This window comes from Saccostrea echinata, unplaced genomic scaffold, assembly GCF_033153115.1.
Source record: "Saccostrea echinata isolate AGI-Se365-2 ecotype Australia unplaced genomic scaffold, CSIRO_AGI_Sech_v1 ptg000030l, whole genome shotgun sequence".
Classification (NCBI taxonomy): Eukaryota; Metazoa; Mollusca; class Bivalvia; order Ostreida; family Ostreidae; genus Saccostrea; species Saccostrea echinata.
In genome coordinates, this window is record NW_026889779.1 from 30,507,523 (window position 1) to 30,529,840 (window position 22,318).

Here is a 22,318-nt window from a genome sequence, read left to right on the forward strand (position 1 = left end):
CTGATTTACTATGGCCCATCTGTTCTTCATTATCAGATTTTTTTCCCCTATATATTCCTATGGTGGCTCTACACTATCCCTGGGGGCCATGACTTGAACAAATTTGAATCTGCACTAGTTGAGGATACTTGCATAATAATATGACTATCAAGATACTCTTGTAGTCAAGAAGATTTTTTTCAAGATTTTTCCCTTTATATTCCCATGTTAAACTTTGATCCCCATTGTGGTCCCACCCTACCCCTGGAGGCCATGATTTGAACAAATTTGAATCTACACTATGTGTCTCTTTTCTGGCTGAACTCTTAAGAAGATTTTTCAGAAACCCACCAAATTTATTCTTTTTCTTGCTTATCTCCCCTTTAAAGAGGGCATCCAAGAATGCTATTTGGTAAGTTTAGTTGAAATTGGTTCAGTGATTCTGGAGAAATCCAAAATGTGAAAAGTTAATTCAGACAACGGGTGTCAGGTGATCAGAAAGCTCACTTGAACCTTTCGTTCAGGTGAGCTAGTAAATATAGGTTTATATAATGTTTAATTATTTGTTTTCTGCAAACAGTGCTCTGTGTGTCAGACAAGTACACAAGATTTTTTTTATGTTGTGTACCAGGTATATCAGTCTGGAACTCTGGGTGCACATTTCTTATTTACAGTAGTATAAAATGCAGAAAAATACATACAGTCATTACAGTGCTATAAATGAACAATTCTAACCTTTGATCAACTGTCTGTAACTAGGTTAATAAGTCTGAATGTAGTGTATTTGAAGTTTAATATTTGTATGTGTAGAATGCTTAAAGTAAACTGCTCTGATTGGTTGTGCCACACACACACACACCCACCCTCACACACACTCACATATCTAAGTACCGATGAAGCAGATTCACACACAGTGATACTAAATCTTGACTACATTTTGGCTCATAATAATTATACAGTTGAACTTCCGTATCTCAAACTCTGATATCTCAAATGCCATTCTTATTGCATTTTAATCTAATATCTTGAACCTTTGTATATCTCAAGTTTTTTCTCAGTCCCATTGAGTTTGAGATAATGAGGTTTGGCTGTATATGGCTAAATCACAACCTGGTCTGACAATCATAAGTATGTGTATAAAGTTTTGAGATAACTTATTTCTATTTGCATCATTTTTTTAATACACCATTTTCCATTTCCTTTATTGGTTCTGGTTCATTTAATTAAGGATACTCTAAACACTAAAAATGTTTTTTCTTTTTTGGACATTGAGAAAATGATATTGTATAAATAATAAGCTTATTCCATTTTCAACATAGGGTTCGTGGAATTTAGTCCCAGGAAAAATATTCAAAGACATTGAAGTATTGATTAAGAGAAATCACTGTTGTTTACTTAAATGGGGAAAATGCATACAAATAGAGAGTTCAGTTCATTTATCTTGGAATATTCAAAAATTAAGAATGTTTGCATTAACTACAAATTGAGTAACAGACTGTAATTTCAATTTATTAAATTTGAGATCTAAGGGCAGATTACTCTTACTCCACAAAAATACTACTGAAACAGAGATCTTTTGTGTGCAGTGTATAGAGGGTTCTTGATTAGAAGTTCTACCTTCTTGAATTTCTTGAAGTTCCTAACCAGTTTGCCTTTCCATCTGGTATACCCATCAGGAGTGGCCTCCCCTGTATCCATTGGCGCTGATCGTGGAGGACGGGCTACCAGATCTACAAACTTTGTAACAATACACCTGGATGGCTTATCCTCTTCCTTTATATACTCTGACTTTATGGCTGCAGTCTATAATGAAGCACAGTTACCGGTAAATATATACAAACTTTTATATTCTAATTTTACTATGTACAAGGTGGTGCATAACCATGCTTCAACATAGTTGTTCAAATTACATCACATACATTATCCTACATGTAACTGTCTTATTTTTCAAATTGTGTTTCATACATTTAATGGCAATTACTGTACTTTTTTATATCTTTTTTATAATTTTACAAGATGACAGACTCAAAATACAGACCCCTATCTGTGCCCTGGCATTTAGAAAACCATCTAGAGTTACAGGTTGAGTTCTTGTACCAGTCACTTCCTCTCCGTGTCCATTCACCTATAAATTGTGTACAAGTATGTATAAAGTATGTACTGTATCTGTGTTCATTAGAACATCAACAGTCATAATAGATCTTCCTTAAAATTGCTAAATAAAGCAGATGTACTAAGTATATATATAAAAGTACATGTGTACTAACGTCTGGTAATTCTTTCTTGATTCTTATGCTGTTTCTTTCTTCTTCCAATCTTCTGGACACTCTTTCTGTACTCCCCTCTCCATTGGATGATGTTTTCTCTGGAGATTTCTTTGATGACTTTTTAGGGGATCTCTCCTCAACATTAAACAGATCCTCATCAGATCCCGCTTCTTCAGACAAGTTTCTGCTGCTAGTCTTCTGTTGGTTAGAGTTCGGTTTTGATTTCTTGCTTGCTTTGGAGACCCCTACATCAAACAAGTCCTCTTCATCTGCATCATCAGATTTTGAATGAGAGCCTCGTGGCCGAATTGAATTTACATCAAATAAGTCCACCTCTTCTTCCATCTGAGGTTGATTTCTTGATCTCTTTGAACTTGGTAGGAATTCCTCATCTGAATCTTCGACAATGATCCTCCTTTTCTCCCTAGTTTTCCCACTCGATGTCACTTGAGCGGGGCTCGGCTTTTCAGGACTCTGTTTCCTCAGTGACAATCTTGAGTCTGTCTTGCTTGTCTTTCTCTGTTTTGAGGACCACTCACTCTCTCCCAAGTCTACACTCACAGATGCCTTATTTTTTTCTGTCTCGTACACTGTGCTTAACTCCTCCGAATCTACATTTGATTCCACTTTGAAATCAGTCATTAAAGGAGTTTCTTTTCCCTTCCCAGCAGATTTTCTGGACAATGTTGTCTTACTTGATGGGCCTGGACTAGGTGACTTGTTTGATTTCTCTGTTGACCTTTTTTTCGGTGAATGTCTTGATGTGGATGGACTAGGTGATCTTCTTGGACTTTGTCTTTTAAATTCTGGTTTTTCAGGAGTTATTTTTTCTTTTTTGATCTGCCTTCCCAAACACTGCCCATCCACTGATTCAGATGCTTCATTTCTAAAATTGGAAAACTTGAAATAAACCTACTGGGGTTAGAAAGAATCATCCTAACTAATAAGGACATTTTAAAGCATCAAAAAATATGTTCAAAGGACATAAACCTAGACTAATTATGCATATGTACTGCAAAATTTTAAAAATGTGCCACTGCCAAAATTGTGCCATCAGTAATGTTTGACAACAAATACAGTAAAACATGTTTTTAGCAAAGGAATGAGCAATTTTGATTTGTTATAAAAGTAGTTCCTTAAATACTTTAAGCACATGTTCCTAACTATAGGAAATGAAAATCACTTTGCTATAAGCATTAATTCATTATAAGCATGTTTAATATAACCGTGTTTTACTGTATCTAAAACAAACTAAGCTAAATGCAAAAAGATGGAAAGGTAAGTTCAAGGTTATATGGAATGTCATAGACAGATTTTTGATTTATTTAATTGCTCTCAAAAATATTCATCACTTAAGTTTAAACAGTATCTGTAAAACTGAGCTACACAGTACAGTCTGTCCAACATGAGTGCTTGTCTCATTTTTGATGATAGAAAGTAAATTTCAGCTTTTCTTTATAAGATTTATCATTAAAATTTAAAAGATTTATCCTCATTTCCAAGCCGAAGTCTGCGTGGCGCAGTGGTTAGAACGTTTGCTCTAGAGTCGCAGAGTAAGGAGTTGATCCTTACGTTGCAGGTTCGAATCCCACTGTGGGACGTGGAGACCAGTCCTTCGGATGAGACCATATAAACCGAGGTCCCGTGTTGCAGTAGGTGCTGGCACGAGAAAGATCCCTCACTGCTCAATGGCCCTGAGTGCCACGTATAGGTCAAAATTTGCAGCTCTTCACCGATAAGTGGTGGCGTCTCCATATGAGTGAAAAATTCTCGAGAGGGACGTTAAACAACAATAAACAAACAAACATTTCCAAGCCATTTTCAGTCAGATTAGATACCAAATACTTGAAACAAACCAGTATTACATTATTTTTCAAAGTCTTCAAGAATTCTAAATTTTTGCAGACAAGGGAGGAATCCTCATTTTTCCAGAGATCATCTGAATGTACCCTCTAAGTTGATTCCTGATGTGTGCTACATGTCTGTTATTAAATCATTGATGATAATCAACAAATAATCATAATGATGCATCCCTTTCCAAAGTAATGGCTTTTTTGCATCTTAAATCCCCAGTAAATTTGAATTTGCTGCTACTGTTTCAAAACTTGGAAAAAATATTCTTTATTGACTGAATCTTGTTTGAAGGCCAAGCTATTCATGTATTTTCAGATACATGTATAAATCAAAAAAATATAAACTATCATAGAGCAATATAGATCATTTAGTCTGTCCCATGAGAGACTATTAGAACACAATAGGGAATACAGAAGTAAAATCAAAAGGAAGGTAAAGATTAGAAAATGCTACATAATTAGCTGTCATTAAAAAATAACAGTGTACATTGATTTCTGAATAGCCCCGCCCCCTCCCTTAAGAAAAAAAAAGTGTTTATGAAACACTGTTGACGCAGTGTCAGGTCAAACTCCAAAGTCAAGGTCAAGAAGTCAAAAATGCTAGTACCCAAAAAAAGGTCTCCTCTGACAGCACTAGCACCAACCATTAAGAAATTATATTAATGTTTATAAAAAGTAGGTCATACTCTATGGCCAAGGTCACAAAATATTGGTAACAAAGGAAAGGTCGGTCACAAGGAATATATAAATGAAATATGAAAGCCCTAGCACCCACCATTTAAAAGTTTAAGACATGGTTGAAGTTTAAATTTTCAAATGTAGGTCAAACTCCAAGGTCAAGGTCATGAGATAAAAAATTTTGATATCCGAGGAAAGGTCTTGTCACAAGGAATAAAAATATGCAATATGAAAGCCCTAGCCCCAGTCATTCAAAAGTTTTGGCCAAGGTTAAAGTTTCTGCAAATACATGTAAAAGGACAAACAGACATGCAAACTATATACCTGCAAATTTTCAATTACAGTGGCATAAAAATGCTCACATGGTCTAATAAAAAAATCAAATTTCTGCAATTTGAGATACATGTATTAATACTTTTACCTAGATGCACTTTGTTCAACTGTCCCCAGCTGGGTTGTCTCCCTGATGGTTTCATTTTCTGAAATTCTTCTATGGACTCTGTGATCTGTCTTTTGTGATTCTTTCTTGTCTGGAATCGTGTGCAACTTGTCCTGCTTTATAAATGAAGGTAACAACAGTGCCATTAGCACTTAAATTTTAGTAGATGTGTCCTGTTTTTGCCACTGAAATTTGTTTGATAAATATGAGTAAATATGTTAATTTATGTAAAAATGTATAATTTGACTTACATTTGTTTCTATTCTTGTTTCATTAATTTGAACAGGATCATTTTTTCTTTCAATTACAGGAGATCTACATATACAACAAAAACCAAAAAATCAATTAAAACAATAAAACCAGAGTTCTCTGACTTGTGCAATATATGTATGATATAGTGTTACCAAAAAAAACGTACTGTAAATGACTTTTTATTCGCGACGACTTTATTGTTTAATTTCATTTTAACATATATTAGTTTTTCTAAAGATTATATGGAGCAATAACCACAATTCGTGAATATTCTGTCTCTCTAATAAAAAGTCAATGACTTTCTCACGGAAATTAGGTGTTGCGAAAATTTAGAGATCTACAGTGAATAATGAGATATTTTTGTTGTTTAATGATGGGGAAAAAAATTCTGAATCTGAACCTCCATCATGGAAGATTGGATAACACTGAATGATAAATGTAACACTGGTACATGCATTTCTGTACTTGTGAATGAAAATGCTCCATAACATTAAATGTGGTAACCATGTGTACATGTATTTAGAAAATTAACATGCAAGCTTGGATCTTGAATACATTAAATCCTCTGAAAGTGTTTAACTTAAATCTTTTTATTTAGGATAAGACTGTGGAAATCAATACAACATCCACTGACTTCTAAAATCCAAATTCACTCTCTCCCAACAATTCTTAAATTCCTTTCTCCTGTATTTCTCTTTAAGTTCATGAACATATATTTACACAAAAACAATATTACAATGAAAATTTTTCTACATGCATTATGTCTTGTTTTTTTCTGTAATCAATCAGATAAAAAGTATATATTGTAAGACCTGCTCCCTGGTTCTGTGTTGTGGGCCAGTACATCTGTCTGTGTGAGCGACTGAGAGGGAACATTTGGCTGTGGTATCTGGCTCACTGGATAGAACAAGACACAAAATTAACACTGAATAACTAAACTGGATAAAACAAGGTACAAAATTAACACTGAATAACTAAACTGGATAAAACAAGACATAAAATTAACACTGAATAACTAAACTGGATAAAACAAGACACAAAATTAACACTGAATAACTAAACTGGATAAAACAAGACACAAAATTAACACTGAATAACTAAACTGGATAAAACAAGGTACAAAATTGACACTGAATAACTAAACTGGATAAAAACAAGGTGCAAAATTAACACTGAATTACTAAACTGGATAAAACAAGGTACAAAATTGACACTGAATAACTAAACTGGATAAAAACAAGGTGCAAAATTACACTGAATAACTAAACTGGATAAAACAAAGTGCAAAATTAACACTGAATAACTAAATTGGATAAAAACAAGACACAAAATTAACACTGAATTACTAAACTGGATAAAACAATTAAGTCACAAAATACTGAATAACTCAACTGGATAAAACAATTAAGATACAAAATTACCACTGAATAACTAAAGATGAATTACTTAACTGGATAGAAGACATCAGATTAACAATAAATAACATGATAAAAAATACCCCGTCATATTTAACAGGATTAACTTTAATTAAATGCTGAGTATATGAAATTCTTCAGTTGATGAATGCTTTTTTTTTTAATTTATTTATTTATTTTTTTAGTGAGTGAATATTATAATATGTATTCCTTTGTCAGTATAATGAATTCAGTAGAAGCTATCAGTATAAATACACCGTGTACATGTACAACTGTACATGATGACAGATACAAAATAAGGAGTCAGTCTGTTATTAATGATTTGGGAATCAAGTACACCATCAGAAAAAGGACCAGATAACTTGATACTTAATCACTGCCCTACTTTACACCTATGATTCTTGAACTTACTGAATGGCACATCTGGGTTACAATGTTGCTCTGTTGAACAGTGGAGAACAGCAAATCCTAACTCAGCATCCTGAATAAGGTGTTTCCTATGTCTACAAGGGCAAATCTCACAATTCTAATTCTTTTAATCAAAGTACAAAATCAATCTGAAGTTTCATCAGATATTAGCTTGTTTATACTTTTTGAGGTACTTGATGACTTTGGTAATCCAGTCTACATTTGTCTGTAAGAATCCTTGTGAAGCATCAGATGGATCACTCTGCATTACAACAGATCCAGGCTCTATCAGCATCTCCATGTCACCACTGGACAGGTCATCCATCAAAATCGGCAGGCCTCCTCCCATCTCCACTGTCAAGCTCATCTTCTTAAACTGGAAACATTTACCTTAAAATCTTTAAATGATCAAATGTCCATTGTTGATAGGCAATATACTGATAATAATTACTTCATCAAGACCATTTGATAGATGTTAAAAGTTTAAGAATGATTTAAATTGTTAAATGCTTAAAAATAACATGCATAAAAAAAAAATTCAACATCACAACATATGAATCTCCACACTTTTCATCATATTTATTATTTATGTTCCCCAAACGAAGTTTGGGAACATATTGTTTTTACTCTGTTTCTTATTAAGTCTTCCGTTCACAACGGAAGACTTATAGTGATTGTATTGTTTCTTTTTATTATTATTATTATTATTATTATTATTCCTCCCAAATTTTGTGAGCGCGATTACTCAGAGATGGTTGGATAGATTTTCACATGATAGTAGGCTGATATATGAAGTTTATATGAAATTCCGTTTTTTGAAAAATTCACTTCCGGTCCGAAGTTACGGCCGAATTTCCAATTTTTAAATGGACTTTTGTCCTGAATTTTTCTCGGAAACGGTTTGAGGTAAAGATGTGAAATTTACAGGGGTATTAGATCATGACATTCTCTTTGTTTCGAAGTTGTTTTCGTGTGTTTCCGGTACTTCCTGTCCGAACCGGAAGTGAACTTGTGTTTGGTCAATTTTCAACTTTTTTGTTTTTTAATATTTTTTCAAGATATTATTATGTATAACAGAGGTTATTCTACAAATACTAAATATATAATTTGTTTTGAAATCAGATTCCACATTTTGCAGATTTTCGGTACCCTCATTTTCCCTATTTACCTAGTGTGTAGACAATGGGCAAAGAAAGATAACTCTGACTTGTAAGTGAGAATAGAACTTTCGAGATAAAGGCGGAAATAGTATCGATGACGTCAGAGACATATGCACTCTCCATATCAAAATATTTAGACGTTCTATATTCACTCTTCAAAATTTAAGAGTACGTTGGTTACCGCTTCCAGTGCATGTAAAGTTTGAAGTTGCCAGTGTAGTGTAAGTCTGTATTGACAGTTAATTGATTTACACATGAATATATCTAAAAAAAATTAATATATATATGCTAGGTAGCTAATTCAAGTAAATATATTATAAGCACTGAATATACATTTATAGTGATGGACAGGCATGCAGTTTTATCTATTTCGTATATTAAGTTCAGAATACGATAGTTATAAGCCTTCTATAATGCAGACGATTTATTATTCTCTATGATCTGAATGCGAAATTATCCCGATTTCCGAGTTTTACTTTCGATATTAAAAAATATTACATACACTCAAAAAAGGAATTAAGCGATAGAAAATTGTAATACAGTACCGTTTTAAAGCCTTTATAAATAAATTGATATCTGCCACTGAAAAGAAAGAAAATCAATCTATAGATTAGATTTGGTTATTACATATATATTTGATAAAAGGTTAAATTATTTATGACACATGATCTATACTCTATATACCCAAGGAATTATAAAAGATGTGAAAAGGCGATTGTTGGATTCTTGTGAAATACTCAAAGAGTTAAAGAGTGTGTGAAATAATGGTACGCTATATGTTTCTTTTGAAAAAAAAAAAAAACATGAAAAAATTGTACAGATCTGTTGATATGTGGGATAAGTATATCTGAATGAACACAATTTTATGCAATGATATATAATCATGTACATGCAACTGACGTCCGTACTTTTCCTTATAATTCATAAAACATAAAATTATCTAATTCCTTTGAAGCCCCCCCGCCCCGTCTTGATTAATATTTGGAGACGTTCGTGCAGCTAGGCATTTGAATTATATATTCGTTTTAGATTTAAATCTGGAACATGTGAATAACATTACCATTTACATGTATACAGAATTTCATATTTTATAATTATGAAATGTTCAATTTACATGTCTGAGAGAGAGAGAGAGAGGAGAGATTCCCTCTTAATCCCGATCCAGACCAAAAATTAGTTCTTTATCGGTCACACCCATTCTTTGTTAGATGTTTTCTGATTTCATAGTCAGTCATGGTCACATCCTGTATATTTTTCAGCTTAAAAAGTATCACACGAAGTGCACGTGTGTTGACCTGTCAATCAAAATCACTTGACGCTGTATGCACTGCAGTGAAGTAGCCTGAGTTCGAAATGATCTTGAAGTATGATCTTTAAGTAAATTTGATGCAATAAATTTGTGAAAGAATAGAATAAAATAAAAAATAAAATATCTCGGTATTATGAACTTCGACTGTGGGACGTGGAGACCGGTCCTTTGGATGAGATCGTATAAATCGAGCTCCCTTGTCGCAGAAGGTGCTGGCATAAAAAAGATTCCTCACTGCTCAATTGCGATAAGTGCCAAAGTATAGGACAAAAATTTGCAGTCTCCACAGGCGAGTGGTGGCATCTCCATGTGAGTGAAAAATTCTGGAGAGAGACGTTAAACAACATACGTATAATCAATCAATCAATCGATTGCTGAAGAATTACTGTAATTGAATAATCTGTCTTATAGGTATGCTGTCAAATCTTGATATTATAACTTTACAAAACTCAGTGACTTTACGTTTAATGTGATACTAACTTAATTCATTATATTTTTTTATAACACCATCACAATTATGCCAAAACATATACACAGTGAAGTTTATGATAGTACGCTGTTCGTTCGTTTGTTTGTTTGTCTTAGAAATGATTGCAAACAATTTTTTTTTAAAATTGCAAATGATATACGTATATCTCTTATAGGTGCAAAATGTATTATACAAGATTGATAATGAAAATCAAAGTACCTCAAGTAATGAAAGGACTTTTTTCCAGTTATTTTTTTCTTTCACAGTAAATATGATATGTATGTTTTTTACACAGAAAAAAAGCAAATTCTTACAGATTTAGAAGAACGGAAGACTTTTTTGTTGCCATGGCAACAAGAGTCTAGTTATTATTATTATTATTCTTTTTTTCTACTTTCTTCTCCGGCACATTTTTGTCCAGGAGTGTTCTCATAGAACCACTCATCCGATTGACATGAAACCTTTTTTGGGTTAATAGGCATGTTGTGTAGGTGTTCGGAACGAAGGTCATTTTGCGCGCACATGCATGCACGTGCGCGCGCGTGCAATGAGTGAAATGACTGACATACTTGATGAAGCCGTTACTTTTATATTTCTTGATGAATTGCTTTTAAACTCAAAATATAAAGATATATTAGTAGTCTAGACAAGATAACATGGTCAAATTAGCGTGAACTCACGCGCATGCACGTGCGCTCTTCTCTGATTGGCTGATACAAAAATCTCAATAATTTCCTTGTTTTTTGACACAATACTTTGAAATTTAGAATATAAGTATATATTATTAGGTGCTACAACATATTATATAGGAAATTTCTTGAAAACACGCGCATGCAGGTGTGCTGCAATCTGATGGGTTGAAACTTTAAATGTCTATAACTCGCTTGGTTTTCAACAAAACAGGATGAAATTTATGACATGGATAGGGACATAGAGCTCCTACATTATGATACTATCAAAATTGAATGCAAGGCCATGCATGCGCGTATGCTGAATTCTGATTGGCTAATACTTAAAGGGTTACATCTCTCTTATTTTTCAAAGAGATTCTTTAATATTTAACACAAATGTATGTATTGTGAGGCACTATAAGAAATTTAATGTGAAAAATGTAGAAAACATGTGCAAGCAAATGCGCTCAAATTTGATTGGCTAATACCCATATGGCTTATTGGAGTAGTTTTCCAATGAAATACCCTTAAAAATAAAGTATCCATCTATATTACAAAAGTATTGTCTAATTTATTGAAGCTTGTAGAGAATGGGGCATCATAAGAGATTGGGGAGCCGTTTGGGGAACATCTGTAACGGTTCCCGTTACAATAAGCACTAGTTCATCAATGCAGTTGCATAAAAGAAACAATACCTGTTTAGAGTTGAGAAAGATAAACTTCATGCCTTGGAATATTGATGCCCTCTTTATGTTTGGTTTAAAGGAGACTTGATCCGGGTTTATTTGCGTCTCCGAGATACTTGGAAGGAACCTGAAAATTATTGGCTTATTTTCAAAATAAAATTTGTATTGATTTATAAACAGTGTATCAAATCTAAATCACTTTTTAAAACTAAGAACATACAAATCTGGATTAGGCAGTAGTTTTCCCTCCTTGGTATACTCAACCACTTTTTCGATGTACTTAGGAGTAACTATATGTTTTTGTGAAACTAATGCTGCAATGACCTAAAATAAAAATATGTTAAACATTTCTTTAAAATGGGAAGGGGGAGGGGGGTAAATGATATTCCAGTCAAAGATATTGAATGCAAGAAAATATGTACCTTATGTTTATGAATTGAATCATTAAACTTAAAGAAAGTAATTTAAAATTTAGACAATTGTTGATTGATATCATTACAAGAATGAAATGTGATGACCTTGATGGTGACGCTGAGGTTATTCATCACTAGTAAACTGCAGTCTGGCCGCCACTCATTTACCATGTGACCCCCTAATGAAGTAACATGTGTTCGGACAAGCTTCTTTGATGGATTATCCAGACAAGATGTTGAAATGATGAATGGTTCATACACGACTCTAAAAGATAGGATCATAATACACTGTTTATATAAGCAAGCTTGGTATAATTTTTTTAAAAATAATATCAAATTATTCTTTAAGAATTACACAATGCAATTTTATTAAAACCAGAAATCTCTGATGAGACTGTAGCTCTACTGGTGTGTATTTGTAAAAAAGATGCATCTTAGTGTAGTCTACTTGAGTAAAATGTCAATTCAGACCAAGGCTGTAGGAGGAGCTGCATTTTATAAGAATTCAAAGAAATTTCTAATTTTTGTAACCATGGTAACACAATTTTTTTTTTAATAAAAAACTGACATACAGAATTATGTATCATGATAGTATCGTTTACTTGTGTACCAAGTATTACTGAAATTAGACCAAAACTGTGGGAGGAGTAGCAGTTTGAAAGAATTTTAAAATTTCTATTTTTAGTCACCATGGCAACATCATCTGTTGAAATCAAAAACTGATACATGTATTATGTATCTTAGTGTAATCAACTTTGTACAAAGTTATATTGAAATTGGACCAAAACTATTAGCATTTGATGGAATTTCACATAAATTTCAATTTTTAGTTACCATGGCTACATTGTTCATCAAAATCAAAAACAGACATAAACAATTGTGTATCGTAATGTAGTATACTTGTGATCAAAGTGATATTGAAATTGGACCAAAACTGTAGGAGGAGTAGCATTTTCAAACATTGTTTACATACATAGAGACAGACATTCAGGCAAGCAGACAGACAATGTACACCTTACTATCCACATAAGTTCTTCTGGTCTCTGACCAGAGAGCTAAAAAATAAATATGATCCAAACTATGGTGTAATGAGAGCAATTCAAAATAAACATATATCCACTTCACAAAGCAAGTACTAATCCTATCATTTCTTTTCTGACAATCAATTTTAGTTTGCTTTTCTTATACCTTTAACCATTTACATCAAGACTCAATTTTGCATATATTGGTCTACATGCATGGAAAAAGGCCATTATTACTTGAACAAACCAGCAAGTGGTTTTCAGGTATATCAAAATAAGTTAAGTTTACATCACAGATCACCATACATGCCAACTTTCCCGATTTTGAACCCTATCTACTGCTTGTCTACCAATATATTTTTTTAGTCCATTTCTACCGATTTTTAGGAATTCCGGATTTTTTTGCCGATCCGCTTTGAATAATACTGCATTTCCGTGTGAAAAAAAAAGATGGCAGTTCGAATGTTTATCAGTAGATATCTGTTTATTGCCGCTGATAACAGGTAATCAGCAAGGTGTCAACTGTGCTACCAGTCATTACTGTGGTTTTAATTGCTCCTGATTCTCATTATCAGTGTATATTAACCTAGACAATCATGCCAGATGTGGAAATTTAGAAATATACACAACAGGATACAAACTTAAGACAAGTTCACACTTAACAGCAAAATTTAACAATATATGTATAAGCTGTTTATAAAAGGGTTTCAAGTTTAGGAAATATGGCATTCCTCACTATAATTACAAACTATGTCATTGATCATGGAAAAGACACTGCCAAAATCCAACATGAAAAGAAGCATCTGCAAGTACAAACCGTTAGTTTTTTTAGAATTCCTTGAGTGACTAACAAAAAGTTAAAAAGGAGAAAACCTTGACTTTTGCAGACTTTGCATGAAAAACATTAAGAGTGACTTCTTCTTAGTATTCCGTTTGATTTACAAAAAACAAAAATTATGTGTCTGTGACTTAGTAGCATTATAAAATGTGTAATTTACCAACAGACAATGAACAGTAACTGCATGAACTCAAATACAGTAAAATTTGTCTAATCCAGACTCTGAGTACTCGGGAATTTTGTCCATTTCGGCTATAAATTTTAGTCCCACTTCTTTAACAAATGTATTATAAAAAATTACGTGTAGTCCGGATACTGTCTATTCTGTATTCCGAACGGTAAAATTGGACCCAACTACTCATAATTAACGGTAATTATTTCCTCTAATCCGGCCACGCAGAATAACCTGTCACTTAAATGCAATTAACACCTTTCGTGGTAGATGTGCTTATGTGTGCTTACGTAAGTGTCATTAGACGAACTGAAACACTGCGGTGACACAACCTACTTTAAGAAATATAAAGTTAAGTTACAAGTAGATTATAAAAAAATGCTTACATGTTTAACTTGCTCACACAGTATAACATAAAATCAATGACAATATTGGCACATGATTTACAAATCAAAATATAAATCCGGATCGAAACTGGAACGTCTTATTTCAAAATGGCGTCATAACATTGAAGGGAAGACGTAAATGTTTACAAAAAAATCAAAATGTCAATTCAATAATTATCAAATCGTAAATAATTGTGTTTATGGTTAAGTTGAATGCGCTTTCCAACTTGCAAAACCCGCACTTGATATATACGTGTCTGTAGATTTTGACTCCATTAACATTTCACGTTGAAAGTCTCAAACTTTGTGAACCAAATAGAAAAATTGACAGTAAGTCATGCGATCCTTTTGAATAATTTTAGACTCCATAAATATCAAATGATTTTGTCATTTAATTATATTTTTCCAACATATGCATTGAACATGTTAATAAAACGGAAATAAATTTCACATATATTCCTGCATTTTTCCTGCACTCCGGATTCTGTCTAATCCGGCCAAATTTTATGGAACCGTTAGTGTCCAGTTTGGACAAATTATACTGTAGTAACTTGCTTTAGTTTATTTGTTATTAATTTTTAAGTTTAACATCCTTATTTATGTAATAATTTGTATGTGTATGACATTGCATAGGGCAGGGGGAATGCTTATATTTATATTAACATATTTTAAATAATTTTGTTTAAAATTTTCTTCTTTAAATTTCAAATAATATTGTGTTTTTGTTGAAGTTGATAGAAAAGAAAACACTTTTTGAAGTAGTGAATATATGATACAAGGTATTAGACTGATGTTTAAAAAAAACAACAAATATTTATTTTCACGACAAAATGCCGCAAATTTAAAACTTGAAAAATGTCATTACGCGCAATCTCCCCCAAGGAGATTTTCAAAAGTTGGCATGTAGGGAACACATACAAATAATTTTTTGTTCAATTCACCACAAACCATCATACATGATTATTTGGCCCTGAAAATATACTTTATCCATAAGTATAAGAAACAGCTGGACAGAAATTGAACTGACCTGAAGGAAGATTTGGGAGAACCAAAGGTAACCTGATCGCCATCATTTAGTGTTTTCTCTTCATCTTTTTTCAGCCTGTTATTGTTAAGCCAGGTTCCAAACTTTGAAAGGTCGGTTAGTAAAATTATTGGTAAATGGTCTGGCTTTGACTGTAAAGGAATGAATGTGCCATTATATGTTATACAACAGTTTAATACAGCAAATTCCTCAACTTTACAAACTGCCTTTGGCATTGAGACTACAAGACTTACTGAGATGTGAATAAATAAATATATGATTTGTGAATAAATGAGTAACTTACTGTGTTAGTTTCAGGATGTGAGATTTTTATTTGAGCGTGTCTTCTACTGATAGCAGGGTCTAATGGGAGTAGAATGTCGCAGTCTTTTCGTCCGACTACATACACATTATTCGTAAACAAAGAAATTGTTTTACCTGAAATACATTACACAGAAAAACTATTAAAACTCTCCAATTTAGTCATATATACAAGTACATTTAGGTGTTACATACACTACCTGTCTCTGACAAAGGTTTTAATAACCACATTTTGTGGGAAGTCTGTCAAAAACCTAAAAGAGAAAGTGAAAGTCGCAATTTCCCGCGGTTTGACTTACGATATATGTCGTAAGAAATAATTATATCCAAATGCTGTTACTATCCATTTCGTAATACATTTTGGTATCATGAATAAATCTATAAAACATTGGATGAACTTAAAATAATTTTCATGATGAATTCTTCTTCTTTACTTCGACTTCCGTAAACCTAATCAAAACAGCTGCTTCCGGTTTATAATCAATCTTTGTTGTACAGCATTTTCAGACAACGTTTTGTAGTGCTTAGGCCGTTTTAGGTTGTAGTCTAGTAAGTCGTGACCTTATTTACTAAGATATTGTATTTGATTCAAGTTAAGAATTCTTTTTCTGTGTTTTTATATCCCGATGATTCCAGAACATTCTGGTACAAACTAAACTCCAGTAGACAGTGGTATCAATATTTTACTAAACTCCATGTAGAGTAATTACACTGTGGTATTCTCAGTCATAGAAATCGAATTTGTCTAGAGAAAATTGAGAACCGTGATCTTCTTGCAATTACAGCTGAAAAAAATATAATGAAGCATTGCAGCTAAGACACTGTCATAGTTAAATATGACAAATCCTGACATTGGTATCTACTCCAACAACAACTACGTCCCAGACATTGGACAATTTGGTCACCAACCTGACATCATCAACAACTACACTCCAATGCAGAATAACCAGGGAGGATGCAACTATCCAGGGAATTTTACCTTTGCAGTTCCTACATCAGCAAATCAGCTGACTGCAGGTGTGTAAACTTGTTGTATTTGCATTTACACATTGACATTATCAGCTGTATTAATATATATATTTTGTGTGTATCTACCATTTTAATAGAAATATCTCCAAATTCAAAAGGAGACGATACTTATAGGTGCTAATATTTGTTAAATAAAGAGTTTCATGGAAACCCTTGAGGACAGCCAAAATGTTTTACTGTAGATTATATATTCATTATTCAAACATTATAATATATTCTGAATTTGTTACAGCTAACATTGTAAATAGAAAGGGTAGTTTTACTTTTTTTAAGGTTTCACACAAACAAGCCAACCAGCTGGCCTTTATTCCAACACATACATGAACCCTCAGCAAGTTGTTCCAGGGATGGGAGCAACATGGCAGCATACAGTTCCAAACTACATGCCATGGACTGATCAAGTTTATGGCATGGTGAACTCAGGGATGTCAAGGGTCTCCACTTTTACGGGGAACTCAACAGTGTCTCAGAGTTACAACACAGTGTAAGGTTGATTTTTGATTTGATCATTGAAGTTTTATAAGTTTTATGTACTTGAACTTTGGTATCTCGAAAACTCAAAACACTGATATCTCGAATATCATGAATACCTATGTCAAAGTCTCTTTTAATGTAAGTCCCAACTACTTTTTCTTTATGTATTTTAACCCTGTTATCTCGATTTTTTGGATAATTCAAAGTTTTTTCTCGGTCCCATCAAGTTTGAGATGCTGACATCAAATGACTTAAGTAAATCAACTATACCATGTACATGTATTAAGAAAAATTCTGGTTGGAATATAGTTTTCTTGTTGCAGGCCAAGTCCGCGACCATCTTGCAGTGGTCCAGCTAGGAGAAATAAACGTCATGCAACAGAGGATATTGAGTAAGTTTTTATTTTTTCATTATCTTTTTTATGGATTTTAAGTCATGTTTCAAATGACATAAATAAGACATCAAATTCAAAAACTTTTGTAGTTCTGAAAAGTCATCGAAGTACTTTAATGAATATTCGTTATTTCAGAGCAGGTTCTCCAGAGAATAAAATATTTCTAACAGAAGAAAAAATGGCAGACAGAATGCAGAGTTTAAACATAGGTACGAGAAACCTTTCCCCACCGCCCATACAGCCTTTGCCTGATGTTGTGTTATCCAGTAATATGGATGCGCAATATTGTAAGGAAGCAGAAGGGCTGCAGCGACTAAAGGAACTGGAAAAAAGGTGGTTTTATCAATAGAGAAAAATTACTTATACTTTTAAAGACAAATTTGTTCCTGTATGACTTAAAATTTATTTCATGAAATACACTGTAATTTAGAGAGGGAGAAACAAGAAAAATAAATCAAGGTAAAGTACCAGTTCAAAAAAGAAGTAAGTTGATGCATTGTTGCCATTTTAGGCTTGAAGATGATGTTTCAGAAAGCAGAGATAGGGAAAATAAGAGGAAAGAAAAACCTAAACTAAGGCTAAAGCTGAATTTACCAGAAAAAGTAACAGCCAGTATATTTAACCCATCACCAATACTGCCAAAGAAAATATTAGAGGACATGTAAGGACTCCTGTAGATTTTGTACTTTTTAATACGGTATATCTCCAATTTGAAATAGATGTTGTTTGATCCATCAAAGGTAGATTCAAACTATCATGCTTTTTTGAAATAATTTTGATCATGGTGAATTGGCAATGTTGAGAAAGGATTATTTTAAATTTTTACATAAAACTATTGTTTCACAGCCTTGTCAATTATCAGTTCATTAAAATGGAAGAATTTCAAAATCCCAGTTAGTCATACTGAATGAAATTGTCTAATGTCTCCAATATTTATATAGGTTTATGCAAAAGACAAAGGAATGTATTTTGTCATGTACATATTGTGAATTTAGCAACTTGAATTTTCTAAACAGAAACAACTCAAACTTGCAAGTAGTGCTATGGAAGCCACCTTTAGGGCGGCCAGCAAACTCTGAGAAGTCACATGATCAGGACACGACTGACAATGACATAGACGAACCAGTTATAGCAATGGCAGAGCAAGATAGTGATACTCTCCCATCATCTCCACTGTAAGTACCGATATTTTATGGGTGGCAGCTGTAAAATGAAAAATAGAAAAAGCATATCCCAATTCCCAACTTTTTATAGTACATTGCACACATATTTTCACAGTGCAGAGGATACTCTTAAAACTTACCTGTTACAAGTATTTTGTTGCATTGAAGTTTTGTTTGAATACTTTCAGATTCAGTTTACCAGAAGAAGACATTGACATGGATGAAGACACCATGGATCTGGACTAAGAAGACACCCTGGATCTGGACTAAGAAGACTCGGTTTTTTTATGAGATTTTGTGACAGTGAGTTATGACATGATGTAAGAGAGCAGTATGATTGTTGATTGGCCATAATGTGTGGGTTTTTACATTAATATTTGTGCATTTTTTTTTTTTGGTGCATTTGTAAGACTAAGTACCGGTATGAAAAATCATGCTCACTTCCCAAGTCTAAATTCTATAGAAATATTGTTACCGTTTTATAATTCATAATGGGACAAATATTCCATGGCCTGCAGTGAACTTAGTTTTGAATTCACAACAGTGCATTTAGTTTTACCACCACAATACCAGTGAGCATACATGTATTTCATTGATGGTGCTATAACCACAATCCTGATATTAAGTCACATTTCAAAGATTTTTTTCAGTAAATGGACAAATAGACTATAAATAAAACTTTTTTACAAGTACACAGTAAAGAGGGGATGTTACATGTATTGTGTATCTATAGAGCACTGCTAAATTTGGAAGGATCTGTCATAAAAGAACTTGTTCAATGATGTGTGAGAGGTTGTTATTTTACATTTTTATCACAAATTCCTATCATGACCTTCAGTCATTGTCGTATCAATGCCAAAATTGCACTGTTTGATTTCAACATTTCATTTGATGTTGTTTTCTATTTCTGAAATATAATTTCAGTGTGAGAAAACGAATTAAGGTCACAATTAGAATGTCATTTCATTTGTTTAGTTATTAATTCAGGAATGGGAGCCATTATAGATAAATTAACTTCATCCTATACCTAACCTACTTAGCTATAGTTTTTGTCTATTGTACAAGTGTTCTCTGACACAAAAACAGAGGTAGAAAATCACAGAGGTTGAGAAAACATTTCAGTTTGAGGAGGTAAATGCAATTATTGAAAGGATGAGCATTGTTATTTTCATAATTTGTATACTATATGTAGCACATGTATGTTCTGGTGAAAAAGATTTTTAATGCAATATATATGGCAATAAAAATTTTGAGAGAGTCTATGACTGCTTTTTTTTTTTATTAAGGCCAAGTGTGTCTGATGTGGATGTCAGGTATTCCAGTGTATCAACACTTATGTAACATGTTAACTTGACTTCATCACCATATGATATAAAATTCACTACATAGTCGAGGGGATATTGTTTCAGGAAGAACTCTGTAGAGGATAAAAGGTCATAATTACTGATATCTGTACTGTGTATGAGCACTGGTAGTTTTCTTTCTAAATATTAAAAGTTTATTCCAGTATGTCTTAGACATGAACATGTTCCAGTATATTGTAAGCTTGAGGATATTGTTTTATTATTGAGCAATTTTCTACATTGATGAGGCAATTTACTTGATTTGGAAATGTTCTTGAATACACATTTGCAGTAAGAAGCAGAAATGTAAATGATTGGCACAGGTGTCAGAATAATATAAATCAACTGTTGATAATTGTGGTATATTGGTATACATGTTCTCTTGCAACTGAATTTTCCTTTGGAAGGTAGGTTTAATTCACTTCTCAAGAATATAAAACATGATTCAAACTGAGGCGGTCACACAGGTTCAATCGCGGTGGCCAGATAGCTCAGTTGGTAGAGCACCTGACTGGAGATTCAGGGGGCTTGGGTTTGAATCCCAGTCTGGTCCATTGCATTTTTCTCCTCTCCCGTTACAGATTTGGTGTTACAGACCTCTCCTGGACTTGCAGGTTAAAGTCGAAGAGCTCGGGTTGGTGTCTTCGGGGGCCAAAGACCTTTAAGGAGGGAGGAATGTGGAAGTCGGTTGGGTTCGATCGCCGGTGGCCAGATAGCTCTGTTCACTCAGTTGGTAGAGCTAGAGATTCAGGGAGCCTGGATTCAAATCCCGCTCTGGTCGGTCACATTTTTCTTCTCTCCCGTTATATTTGGTGCCATGCCATGCAGTGGAAGTGACAGGTGAAAGACTTGCCAGGGAAGAGCCTGGGTTGGTATCTTCGGGGGCCAAAGATCTTTAAGGAGTTAGGAATGTGGCAGTCAGACGGGTTCGATCGCGGTGGCCAAATAGCTCAGTTGGTAGAGCACCTGACTGGAGATTCAGGGGGCCCAGATTTGAATCCCAGTCTGGTCCATCGCATTTTTCTCCTCTCCTGTTACAGAATTGGTGCTGTTGACCACCCCTGGACTTGCAGGTGAAAGTCCTGCCAGGGGCAAATAAGAACTTGGGTTGTGTCTTTGAGGGCAAAGACAATTTAAGGAGGGAGGAATGTAATGGTTTGGGCCGTCGATATCGGCTTTGGTAGCTCAGTGGGTAGAGCACCTGACTAGTGATGCAGGGGTCCCATGTTCGATTCCCGGTCCAGCCATACATTTTCTACTTTCCTGTTACAAAACCAAGCACTGAAAATACTATCAAATGTAAGGACATTTTGGAATACTCATATTCCATACGTACATGCACATATGTACATGTAAGCATAGCATGCATTTTTCAGATACAATAGGATATGATGAGTAAATGTACATAGTTATAAAAAAAGTCTTCATAACTGTCAGAACTCAACAGTTGTGCAACATTTTAAAAAAATCAATGCTGCATGATCAATCGAAATTGGTGGCTTTAAAGCAAAATTAACTTTTAAGTATAGCAGAACCAGGGCTCTATGCAGATTGCTATTTCTATATTCATATCTGTATTTTTAAAAGTAAAATCAAAATGTCTCTCAATATAGTGATATATTTTGCATATATTTTAAATCTTGGGGCAACCTTAACATGGCTGTGTGATACATTAACTGAAGTATATTTACTTCTCAACCGTAAACTGTAAACATATTACATTTGGCTGTGTATTCTACTTGATATCACCTTTCACGGAAGACAACTTCCAATAAATCAAGTACATTGCTAAATGCGATGTAGGTATCTGTTCAGCACATTCAGAAATGCACAAAATCAAATGTCTGCCATCTTGATAAAAATTAATTTTCCACCAAATATTGTACAAGCTAAATATAATACATTTACAATAACTTTCTATTTACTACATATTAAAAGTAGAGGGTGGTTAAGGAAAATATCTACAGATTTAGAGCTCACCTGATCAAAGGTCAAGGTCAAGATTATTGGTGTTAAGCTTTTAATCTACTGACTTCATAAAATTAACTACTAGGTACAGGATAGTTATAGGAAGATGCACGATGCACATGCATAATAATGGGTCAACTCAAAGGTCAAGATCAAATGTCGGTATTATTGATATAATACATAG

At 33.6% G+C, this 22,318-nt stretch overlaps 2 protein-coding genes across 3 annotated transcripts in view; one reads left to right on the forward strand and one right to left on the reverse strand.

The window, feature by feature from the left end:
* Positions 1-16,002, reverse strand: part of LOC133197687 (uncharacterized) — a 70,125-nt gene extending 54,123 nt beyond the window's left edge. The window contains exons 1-14 of the mRNA XM_061333825.1: positions 15,963-16,002; positions 15,746-15,879; positions 15,445-15,593; positions 12,105-12,264; positions 11,807-11,910; positions 11,596-11,713; positions 7,474-7,667; positions 7,295-7,386; positions 6,281-6,365; positions 5,468-5,531; positions 5,199-5,329; positions 2,247-3,132; positions 2,018-2,104; positions 1,597-1,782 (exon numbers count right to left, since the gene is read on the reverse strand). Of these exons, the coding sequence (XP_061189809.1) occupies positions 1,597-1,782; positions 2,018-2,104; positions 2,247-3,132; positions 5,199-5,329; positions 5,468-5,531; positions 6,281-6,365; positions 7,295-7,386; positions 7,474-7,667; positions 11,596-11,713; positions 11,807-11,910; positions 12,105-12,264; positions 15,445-15,593; positions 15,746-15,879; positions 15,963-15,993 (2,421 nt within the window). The 5' untranslated portion in view covers positions 15,994-16,002. The remainder of the gene's footprint in view (positions 1-1,596; positions 1,783-2,017; positions 2,105-2,246; positions 3,133-5,198; positions 5,330-5,467; positions 5,532-6,280; positions 6,366-7,294; positions 7,387-7,473; positions 7,668-11,595; positions 11,714-11,806; positions 11,911-12,104; positions 12,265-15,444; positions 15,594-15,745; positions 15,880-15,962) is intronic.
* Positions 16,003-16,230: 228 nt separating this feature from the next.
* Positions 16,231-20,083, forward strand: LOC133196691 (uncharacterized). Of its 2 annotated transcripts, none has more exons than XM_061332548.1 (8): positions 16,231-16,311; positions 16,548-16,779; positions 17,065-17,275; positions 17,589-17,657; positions 17,796-17,993; positions 18,172-18,321; positions 18,677-18,835; positions 19,012-20,083. In XM_061332548.1, the coding sequence occupies exons 2-8, from the start codon at positions 16,599-16,601 to the stop codon at positions 19,067-19,069; spliced, it is 1,026 nt and encodes a 341-aa protein (XP_061188532.1). In that variant the 5' UTR covers positions 16,231-16,311; positions 16,548-16,598; the 3' UTR covers positions 19,070-20,083. The 2 variants fall into 2 exon arrangements, with proteins under 2 accessions (XP_061188532.1, XP_061188533.1); XM_061332549.1 differs by having other exon boundaries at positions 16,236-16,300.
* The last annotated feature ends 2,235 nt before the right edge of the window (positions 20,084-22,318 follow it).